At 44.6% G+C, this 11,817-nt stretch overlaps 1 protein-coding gene across 3 annotated transcripts in view; it reads left to right on the plus strand.

The window, feature by feature from the left end:
- Positions 1-1,126: 1,126 nt before the first annotated feature.
- Positions 1,127-11,817, plus strand: part of LOC123069864 (uncharacterized) — a 23,065-nt gene continuing 12,374 nt past the window's right edge. Inside the window, exons 1-3 of one of the 3 annotated variants that reach the window (XM_044492816.1) lie at positions 1,128-1,542; positions 10,232-10,429; positions 10,553-10,825. In XM_044492816.1, the coding sequence (XP_044348751.1) occupies positions 1,255-1,542; positions 10,232-10,429; positions 10,553-10,825 (759 nt within the window). In that variant the 5' untranslated portion in view covers positions 1,128-1,254. Of the gene's footprint in view, positions 1,543-5,860; positions 6,133-10,231; positions 10,430-10,552; positions 10,826-11,817 lie in introns of those variants that run through there. The other 2 variants (XM_044492817.1, XM_044492818.1) reach the window with 2 other exon arrangements.

Raw genomic sequence — 11,817 nt, forward strand, 5'->3', positions numbered from 1 at the left:
GAGTGTGTTTTGACCATCCACAATACAGCCCCTCACACAAACATCAAGTCAGAAAGCCGCCGACGAAAACCCTAGAAGGTTTTTGAGGTCGCCCTGAAAGTCGCGTGTAAGAAACCCTATCGTCACACAAGGGATAGACGAAATAAGCATATGCCCCTTTTTTCTCTTTATTTCTGTTCTCAATCCTCAAAGCTTCCTCTCATAAATAAAGAGTTCATGGACCCAAGTTCTTTAATTAATTAAAAAGGAAGAAAGAGAGAGGTATGATGTTAATTAAGTAATAAAATAGAAAGGAGAAATGTTGTAATCACCCGACGGATCGCAGCTCCAGCGTCCGCTATCTTCCCTGCACGACACGTGCCCATGGGCCACCACCACTTGTTTTGCAACTAGCTCATTGTTGCAATTTTACCAGCGCAACAATAGGTCTATTGCAGACTGACGAAGACAAATGCGAGGCAATGACATCTAGATCCTCGTAACATCAAACCAAAGACGCGCGTCGCCTGAAGCTTCGGCACCAGTGCCAGCAACCGCCCACCTCGCAGGAGAGGAGGATGGAGGCGAGGTTGCAGCCGGGGTCGGGCGTGCTAGCTGGCTTTGCCAGCTGCCTCCACGACGATCATCGACCACACGTAATGCTCTCACCTCGTCGAAGAGGAGGATGGCGACGAGGTTGCAGGAGAGAAGGCGAGCCGACTTGGCAGGAGCTCCGACGCTCGCGGGCGATGGTGCGATGGCAGGGATGATGATTCTTTTTCTTGCAACATCCTCCATGTTGCAAGAAAGGTTTCTGCAACACCATTGATGTTGCAAAAATCTTTTCCATAACCCCTATATAAAGTTGAAGACAAAAATAAAATCGGCAACATTAACTCTGTTGCAAATAAAAACTGCAAATATACCTATATTGCAAAAGTTCCTTAACATAAACTCTGTTGCAAATGTTCGAAAGCATGGTCCGTAGTACAAAGTTGACAGCTGAATGTGGCAATTATCTCAGATTAAATTCTTTTTTTATCAGATCTCAGATTAAATTCAATGGCTCGTGAGGCGACTGATCTTTTAACCGGCGATGCGCAGCGTTGCCCATAAAGAAAAGTGAGAAAAACAACCAAACCAAACCAACCATCGTCAATTCATCATCCCGCAAGGCGGGGAAGAAACTGGAAAGAAATATTTGCACGTTAGCCCCTAGCGAATAAAGATCACGGGGTGACGGAAAGCCCCCTCGCCGCGTTGGGATCCGTCGCCATGGGGACGGCGACGATGGCCACGGCGTTGGGCGCGGCCATGTTGCTCTACTTCGTGCTGAGCCGGAGGCTGGCGAATCATGAGGAGGCCGCCGGTAGCTCCGGCGGGGGCGGAGGAGGGAAAAGGCGGAGGGGACGCGCGGCGCGGCAGCCATCGCAGCCGCCTGCGACATGGATGGAGGCGGTGGGTACACTCGCCGAGACGCTGCGATTCACCTACTCGGAGACGCTCGGGAAGTGGCCCATCGGGGACCTTGCCTTCGGGATCAAGTACCTCATGCGCCGCCAGGTCAGACAGCCCTCCTCGCTAACCAGCCACCGGCTTGCTTGCTCCGGTCCCAATAGGAATGCCGCGGCTAAGTTTTTTTAATGCGACCGCGAGCTTGTGTTTTGGATCTGTAATAAGGTTTCCTTTCGCTCGAATTGCATCTCCAACGTTGCGTGCTGCGTTGTTGGTAAGATTTTGATTTGGATAGAGGCTTCTAGCGATTGATCAGTGGCAGATTTGCCCCTTCGACTCCAAAGCAATTTATCCGTAGTAGAGACTTGGGTGATTTCTATGCTGATTGCTTTGCACTCGCAATAAAAATCACAACTTTGGAGATTTGGAGACGGTGGGTTCTCTTTGTATCGTGCCATAGTGGTGATGACTTGGTATAGTGTAATGCACTCTAGGACTGTATTAAGACGGTGTAAATGGTTCTGTTTTGCTGGTGAGTACTCCCTCTGTCCGGAAATACTCGTCGGAGGACTGGATATATCTAGATGTATTTTAGTTCTAGATACATTCATTTTTATGCATTTCTTCGACAAGTATTTCCGGACGGAGGGAGTACTTTTCTCTGCCAAGTCCAAGCATCCGATCATTATTCTTGCGCTCTATCAAGCCAGGGGTGGAGCCAGGATTCAAACATGAAGGGGGCGAAGATGATAAAGATCCTGCAAAAGATATTTTGTTGTTGAAAAGAAGGATGAACCCCATGACAAAATATCAATGCATAACCCTTTCATCCTTAAGCATATTTTTTTGTTTGTAAAAATACACATCTAATCAGAAAAGTAATATGTTCTCTTATATGCACTAGTAATTGTGCATGTCAAACACACATGTCAACCAAATTAAGCACACCAACAAAAATGCAACTTTTAAAAATTTGCATGCAATGTGATAATGCACAATTTGTTTAGCCTACCAACATGTGGTGTCTCTTACAAGAACGGATTTTGCATCATGTGCACTGTCGGTTACTACTCCCTCCGTCCGGAAATAATTGTCGTAAAAATGCATAAAAATGGATGTATCTAGAACTAAAATACATCTAGATACATCCATTTCTCCGACAAGTATTTCGGGACCGAGGGAGTACATAACTAGATTTGGCTAGGGCTACATTGATTCAATGGTGTCTTGTAGGATTATTGGTGGATGTAGATCCATAGATTTTCTTTTGTATGAAGCTCGTTTGGTATATTTTCTAAGGATTTTCTAAGGAGCCATGTAACTCCGCCTATGTTGTCTCAACATAGCCGGTCCCAAGCCCGGGTAAAGGAGGAGGGTTGTGATAGGCTTGGCGAGCCAACGTAAAAACTCAGCCACTCTTATGGAGATGAAACCCAAAAGATTTTCGTTGGGGCGTAACCCTCTCAGCGACGCGCCACATCGGAACCCGGGTGTGGTGGAAAATGGGCAAGGGCCGGGCCGTCACCCCCCAAGTGGCGCGCCGTATCTTGATCCGGATACGGTGGCAAGTGAGCGAGGATCGGGTCGTCGCATCCTTAGTGGCGCGCTACATCGGCGCCCGGATGTAGTGGAAAATGAGCAAGGGTCTTCGCATTTGACTCGACGAGTGCGAAGGGTAAGGAAGCTAGCCGAGCCTAGGAGGATTCGCTTAGGTAGCTGGAACGTAGGGTCTCTGACAGGGAAGCTTCGGGAGCTAGTTGATGCAGCAGTGAGGAGAGGTGTTGATATCCTTTGCGTCCAAGAAACCAAATGGAGAGGACAGAAGGCGAAGGAGGTGGAGGATACCGGCTTCAAGCTGTGGTACACGGGGACGGCTGCAAACAGAAATGGCGTAGGCATCTTGATCAACAAGAGCCTCAAGTATGGAGTGGTAGACGTCAGGAGACGTGGGGACCGGATTATCCTGGTCAAGCTGGTAGCTGAGGACTTGGTTCTCAATGTTATCAGCGCATATGCCCCGCAAGTAGGCCACAATGAGAACACCAAGAGGGAGTTCTGGGAAGGCTTGGAAGACATGGTTAGGAGTGTACCGATTGGTGAGAAGCTCTTCATAGGAGGAGACCTCAATGGCCACGTGGGTACATCTAACACAGGTTTTGAAGGGGCGCATGGGGGCTTTGGCTATGGCATCAGGAATCAAGAAGGAGAAGATGTCTTAAGCTTTGCTCTAGCCTACAACATGATTGTAGCTAACACCCTCTTTAGAAAGAGAGAATCACATCTGGTGACTTTTAGTAGTGGCCAACACTCTAGCCAGATTGATTTCATCCTCTCGAGAAGAGAAGATAGGCGTGCGTGCCTAGACTGTAAGGTGATACCTGGGGAGAGTGTTGTACCCCAGCATAAGCTGGTGGTTGCTGACTTCCGCTTTCGGATTCGTGTCCAGCGGGATAAGCGTGCCAAGGTCGCTAGAACGAAGTGGTGGAAGCTCAAGGGGGAGGTAGCTCAGGTGTTCAAGGAGAGGGTATTTAAGGAGGGCCCTTGGGAGGAAGGAGGGGATGCGGACAATGTGTGGATGAAGATGGCGACTTGCATTCGTAAGGTGGCCTCGGAGGAGTTTGGAGTGTCCAGGGGAAGGAGAAGCGAAGATAAGGATACCTGGTGGTGGAATGATGATGTCCAGAAGGCGCTTAAAGAGAAGAAAGATTGCTTCAGACGCCTATACCTGGATAGGAGTGCAGACAACATAGAGAAGTACAAGATGGCGAAGAAGGCCGCAAAGCGAGCTGTTGGTGAAGCAAGGGGTCGGGCATATGAGGACCTCTACCAACGGTTAGGCACGAAGGAAGGTGAAAGGGACATCTATAAGATGGCTAAGATCCGGGAGAGGAAGACGAGGGATATTGGCCAAGTCAAATGCATCAAGGACGGAGCAGGCCAACTCTTGGTGAAGGACGAAGAGATTAAGCATAGATGGCGGGAGTACTTCGACAAGCTGTTCAATGGGGAGAATGAGAGTTCTACCATTGAACTGAATGACTCCTTTGATGAGACCAGCATGCGTTTTGTGCGGCGCATCCAGGAGTCTGAGGTGAAGGAGGCTTTAAAAAGGATGAAAGGAGGCAAGGCGATGGGCCCTGATTGTATCCCCATTGAGGTGTGGAAAGGTCTCGGGGACATAGCGATAGTATGGCTAACCAAGCTTTTCAACCTCATTTTTCGGGCAAACAAGATGCCAGAAGAATGGAGACGGAGTATATTAGTACCAATCTTCAAGAACAAGGGGGATGTTCAGAGTTGTACTAATTACCGTGGAATTAAGCTGATGAGCCATACAATGAAGCTATGGGAGAGAGTCATTGAGCACCGCTTAAGAAGAATGACAAGCGTGACCAAAAATCAGTTTGGTTTCATGCCTGGGAGGTCGACCATGGAAGCCATTTTCTTGGTACGACAACTTATGGAGAGATATAGGGAGCATAAGAAGGACTTGCATATGGTGTTCATTGACTTGGAGAAGGCCTATGATAAGATACCGCGGAATGTCATGTGGTGGGCCTTGGAGAAACACAAAGTCCCAGCAAAGTACATTACCCTCATCAAGGACATGTACAATAATGTTGTGACAAGTGTTCGAACAAGTGATGTCGACACCGATGACTTCCCGATTAAGATAGGACTGCATCAGGGGTCAGCTTTGAGCCCTTATCTTTTTGCATTGGTGATGGATGAGGTCACAAGGGGTATACAAGGAGATATCCCATGGTGTATGCTCTTTGCGGATGATGTGGTGCTAGTTGACGATAGTCGGACGGGGGTAAATAGGAAGTTAGAGTTATGGAGACAAACCTTGGAATCGAAAGGGTTTAGGCTTAGTAGAACTAAAACCGAGTACATGATGTGCGGTTTCAGTACTACTAGCTGTGAGGAGGAGGAGGTTAGCCTTGATGGCCAGGTGGTACCTCGGAAGGACACCTTTCGGTATTTGGGGTCAATGTTGCAGGAGGATGGGGGTATTGATGAAGATGTGAACCATCGAATCAAAGCCGGATGGATGAAGTGGCGCCAAGCTTCTGGCATTCTCTGTGACAAGAGAGTGCCACAAAAGCTAAAAGGCAAGTTCTACAGGACGGCGGTTCGACCCGCAATGTTGTATGGCGCGGAGTGTTGGCCGACTAAAAGGCGACATGTTCAACAGTTAGGTGTGGCGGAGATGCGTATGTTGAGATGGATGTGTGGCCACACGAGGAAGGATCGAGTCCGGAATGATGATATACGAGATAGAGTTGGGGTAGCACCAATTGAGGAGAAGCTTGTCCAACATCGTTTGAGATGGTTTGGGCATATTCAGCGCAGGCCTCCAGAAGCTCCAGTGCATAGCGGACGGCTAAAGCGTGCGGAGAATGTCAAGAGAGGGCGGGGTCGACCGATTTTGACATGGGAGGAGTCCGTTAAGAGAGACCTGAAGGATTGGAGTATCGACAAAGAGCTAGCTATGGACAGGGGTGCGTGGAAGCTTGCTATCCATGTGCCAGAGCCATGAGTTGGTTGCGAGATCTTATGGGTTTCACCTCTAGCCTACCCCAACTTGTTTGGGACTAAAGGCTTTGTTGTTGTTGTTGTTGTTGTTGTTTCTAAGGAGCCATGTCATCAAGAGCTAGCATGATTAACTACTCACATAATAGGGCTGGCTATAAGGTTAGATATTGGCTCTTGCATGAGCGCCCACTCCTTCCCTTTTTCCTTATCTCTCCTCCACATAAGCAAAAGTGTCATGTAAGCGGGCTTATAGCCCACTATTATAGTTGCTCTAAAAGGTACAAGGATGTGTATCAGGGTCCATTGTATTGTGACCGACTGGAACCTTATTGGTTGCATTATTTGGTTCCTCTGTCTCATTGAGAGACAGGAGTGCCACATGCCGCTCTACCAAGTCAACAATATTCTCCCTGCAAAAAAAAGTCAACAATATTCATAAAATCATGAGGGGAAGTACTGACATCATCTGTAAAACCCATTATGCTACCAAAACCAAATTGCACATCAGAAAAACTTTATGAGAAGTAGAAGTCCAGAACATCCCAAACTTGTAGTTCACTTGTAGTATTGTAGCCCTCGTCATCCCTAACTTTCTGAGAAATAGAAGTCTTGAATCAGCTAAAGGAACCCAATGCTTTTGTCCATTGCTGCAAGGACAGAACTAGGAAAAATGATCAGCAACAGGGTTGGGATTAGGGTCATCTGGGTCCATTGTACGTAGCAACAAGTTCATAATGCGGTAAGAAATGATGGTTAAGTGGTCAGATGATGATTAAGGCTTGATGAGTTTTTTCTTCTAACATTATTAAAGGGTATATCAAAGAAAACCTTCATCCTGTGTCCAAGATGTCAACAATATTGCAGCTCTAAATCAGCAACATTCAGGTGCACTCTGATTTGCATTTGGCTAAATGTTTACCCCATAGTACTTTAATGTGCCATTTTTTTCTTTGAACTCTCAGAGCATCGACAGGAGGAAAAGCTTCACTAGTAGTATTTTGTTCAGGCAGATAGCCTTCCAACTTTCCAAGCTTCTTACTCTGGATTAATTACGGAACATACAGAAGTTGAGCGATGTAGCTGGTCTACCAGCATTAAAAAATTAAGCTTTCTATGAAGTCAGGGCTGTTAAGCTTATTCTCTAAAAATTACCTTCGCAAAACTATTACACACAATAGAATTTTACACAGTACAATGGTGTCTAATTTCAAGCATATCGAAGTACATTTACAGAGTTTCTTTTAGGGAATATAATGACACAGTTGTTTGGTTGCAAGCGTGAGAGGCAAAAGAAAAATAATAATTGAGTTACAATGCACATAATCTCTCACCTGAGCAGCCACCACCGAGAGGCCTACCCATTCAGATCTCAAAATTTGATGGATTCGCAAACTGCTTGAATTCATCAAATTTCCTAGCTGGATCATCTGGGAAATCCTGAAGGTCCGACAATTATCAAACCATCACAAGTCAAATAGCAGATAAATGGGAAATTAAGAAAGTATAGCAACTGAAGTGCTCTATACCTCATCACAATTGCTATTCAGAAGTACATCAGCAGTGATTGCAGCTTCTGGTATAGCAAGAAAAATACGACAATCATATGCTTATTTCAAGTAAAGACAAAATAGTCCTTATCACCAGGTTACAATACATCTAAGGTCATAGAGTTCGAAGAATATAACTGGGACTTGGTGGATTCAGTAAACTATTATTAGGAGCTAACAATTCTGTTTCAAAACTTACTACAATTTCCTTTCTTAAAATATCGTTCATATTTAAACTGGACATATCTAGAAAATGAAAGCTTTGGCTTTCTTGTAATAACATGAAAGGCTTTGAGGAATTATGATAAACCAGTAGCAGCTAGCTGCCATGTTGCAACTCCGTAATTAGATGCTTTCAATTAATACACAAGACAAGTAGGGACCGCTCACAGTTTTGGCGGCAATATGAGCAGAGCAAATCAGCAAGCACATAATGATTCCCAGGCGGAGAAGAGTGTAGATAAACCTGCATAACAATTGTTCTTATAACCAAAACAGCCATCCCATACTACATATATGCAAGAAACTTAAAAAATTCATAGAATCCTCATGGCATGGCAAGGACATGGATTCCTAATTTGTCAGATTCAATATCGAAATATGGTATAAATCATTTGGTGCATACTACCATTGACGTTTTAACAGAAGCAAGAGAAAGAATCAATCTGTACAGAGATGTTTAGGTTGAATATATGTTTATATGAATCGATCTTTCTTTGTCCTTCATGAGCTACGTGCACCAGGCTGCCCTTTTAATCTTTCTTTATCCTTCATGAGTGCTCTAGCTATAAAATCGTACAAATTCACCAGGAATTTAGAAGGCAAAATATATATGAGAAAGGGAACAGAATAATCATAATCATAACATCATATATAGGTATAAACTGAGACTGAGTGCATTCCGTAACCTGGGACAAAAGTTTGGCGGGATGCTGGCGTGCAGCCACCCAGAGGCGGTGAGCGTCTCAGGGCGCCGGCTGGAGCGGCTGATGAGGAACAATAAATAAAAAATAAAAACAGAAGTAAATCCATTTGACTACTTCTAGATACTTCTACCCCAGTATAGTATTTGCTTGTTTTCTTAGCTTTAGCTACTGTTTTCTAGAGTCTTCTAGCTATGAGTGGAATATTGTATCTTAAGTAATGTTTTCTAGAGTGTTCTAGCTATAAGTTGAAGTTAGATGTGAATGCCTATAAAGAGAGATCCTCACCTCTAGTTTGTGACCAGACTGTACCCCCACTACCTATAATAGAACTTGGTGTTCTTATTTGAGATCTTGGAGTATATCTTCTGCTCTAAGAGTTTTGGGTTGAACTCCTGCTGCCATATTGGCCTACACTCGCCTCTAGAGTGATATCTAGCGCAACACGTTGAAGTAGTTCCTTCAACACTTGTGCTGTACACTTTGTAGCAGCAAGGCGGACTTGTTCCTCGACAACCTTGTGCTGCTTCAGCGGCAGAGCCGCAGATGCCACAAAGGTGGCGGGAGCAGTCGTGGCAGGACGCCAGCGGGCATGACTGAGGCCTCGAGTCCGTTGGGGTACAGGCAGGAGCGGAAGAGGAGTAGAAGGCGGCTGTACCCCGGTGGTTGCAGGCGGGCACAACAGGGGCCGCGAGCACGACGAGGCGCCGGTGGGCACGAGTGCATGCGGCTCGTGTGAGTTGTTGGGAGGAGGCGTTTGGGGATCCCATGCCTGTTTTCAAAATTTCCTAATTATGGTGGTGTTTCCTAATTAGGTGTTATGACTGATTGATACATCACCTCATCACCACATCATTGGAAGGATCTGGGTTGTTATTTTTGGTGGATGGATGGACAAGATTTATTGGATTCACTAAACTCGCGCTTTTAATAGTAGTAAAGACTATACTCGATGAACAAAATTAATCCATCTAGTTTGGCACAATTAATCATCGTTGGAGTACTAATTAACCAGACTATAGTAGATTTTAATTCATCAAAAGAAGTACTAGCCACTAGTGTCAAGATGTGTAAGACTTACCTTTTATCTAGTGTTTGGTCAAGACACATCAGGATCAGTAGATCAGAGAAAAGTGGCCTGGGGCTAGTACCATAGCATGACGGTGCTGAGCAATTGTCCATGTCTCCTTGGTCCTCTCGCCTTGCGAAGAGTCGATTGATCCTGCTATGGTTTTGCCATGGACAAACGAGGGGGAGGGAATAAAATCGATTGGTCTACGATCTGAGCTTCTGAGCAACGTGCGGCGCTAGTCATTGTAAGCAACTAAACTGAAAACCAAAAGAGCCAACCTTGACCTCGATCCTTCCACGACAGCGTAAATCACATGGGCTTTCTTGGTTGGGCTTCGATGCATACGGGTCAGGTCCTTAGCTACAGATTAGATACTTGAAGTTAATAATAGTGCTTAGTGAGTAAATGATTGCACAACATTGTAAGAAATAAAAGATTTCATATGAATAGTTTTCTGAAGATAAGATGGGTTTCCTTTCTTGAGAATACTCGCAAAATGGTTATGGTAACCTTTCATTTGAGGGATGTGAAGCAGTTGTGCTATTCACGTAACTCAAGTACTCAATAAATTAAGTTTGAACTTATGGTACTATTCTATTTCATGCACAGGCACTTTCTCTCGGTTACTCTCGAGTGCAATTTTATCTGGTAGATCGTACATGCCTTTGTAGTGTGTACAACAAATGGTTCATTGTAATCTTGGCGTTACTTTTCAGGGCAATCTACATGTCGCCGGTGTATATGCTGGAAGCAATTGCATTGAACTTAAAGGACCTGAAGTCATGGAAGAGTTGATTGTTCTACGACGGCTAATTGATTTATGCTTTCTTTTCTCTAAGAAATCATTCCCAGTTTTCCTAGAATTGGCTGGATTTTCACAAGTGGATGTTCTCATTGAGGAACCTAAGGCGGGGGTGAGTAAGTGCTGGTAGCATTTTATTGTTCTGTCCATTAATTAGGGGCATAGGGAGTAGTGGTTATGGGAACATAATTTCTTCCTTATTTTCTCCAATCTGACTTAACTCCTACTCCTACAGATTTTAAAGCCAGCTCATACAATTCTCCGTGATGAGTGCACAAAATCCTTTCTTGTTTTGATACGAGGCACTCATAGCATGAAAGACACACTAACTGCTGTTACTGGTGCTGTAGTACCATTTCACCACTCAGTATTAGATGAGGGTGGTATCAGCAAGTTAGTCTTAGGGTATGCACACTGTGGGATGGTTGCAGCAGCACGCTGGATTGCAAGAGGTATAACACCATGCCTCCTTCAAGCCATCACTCAGTGCCCAGAGTACCAAATAAAGGTGGACACTTCTTACTTTTGGTTATGGTTTCAGATCTTTTTCATAATTAGTTTGATCTTACCTGGGAATGTTGTTTGCTCTTAAGATTAGTTCTCGTCATGATATTTTTTCTTACTTCTATAACAAACAAGTCAATTTACCGTGGGTCTGTATGCTGGCAACAAAAGACTCCAAAATCAAAATACTGTCATACATAATTCCATATCCATATTACCATGCAAATCAACATGAATCTGGCGATCCCAGGCCTCTGTTTTGTGTATAAGATGGCTACACATTTTGGCACTAGTAAAGAGTAGCAAAGCTCTAATCTTACGTGCCTGGTTGTATTATTATTTTAGTAAGAACAGTAGGGAACATCCATGTTCGAATATATCAATTAAGAAATTAATTTACATAAAAGTGGCAAAGCTCAGTAGCCTAAGCATCTCAAAATAAACTGAAAAGTGAATGTAATAAAACCCAACCCTGCTACCCAAAAAGAAAATTACAAAGCAAATTTGAATTTGCGCTATGTTAAGGTACCTTGACAAGCCAATCATCTCTCCATCAACTTATCCAACTTCTAACCATCAACCAGTTGTTCGGGAACTGCACACATTAAAAAATTCTGTTTGGAATTAATATACAGATTCCCCAAAGAAAAAATTGTTAGCGCCATCATGTTTTATACCTAATTCAAGCATATCAAAAACTTCGTGGTCCAACTTATCTAAATCAAGTTTCAGCTGCCCTCACTCTGTTCATGCCCAAGAAAAGATTCATCTATCTACTTTATCACATTATAAATTGTGTTGTGGGAAAATAAAATGATTACACCGGGGTTCTTCCCTAGCCTTGAGCTTTCAGATAGAGCCTCAGTGTTGGGGATGCCGACGCCGGCGAGGAGATGCTGCAGCGGGGAGCAGAGAGCAGGGTGCTTGCGCGACGCCACCGGGTTGTCTGGAGGGAACGGTCGTTGCTGGACTTGGTGCAATCAGATGAGGCAGATG

The sequence above is a fragment of the Triticum aestivum genome, chromosome 3B, assembly GCF_018294505.1.
Source record: "Triticum aestivum cultivar Chinese Spring chromosome 3B, IWGSC CS RefSeq v2.1, whole genome shotgun sequence".
NCBI lineage: Eukaryota > Viridiplantae > Streptophyta > Magnoliopsida > Poales > Poaceae > Triticum > Triticum aestivum.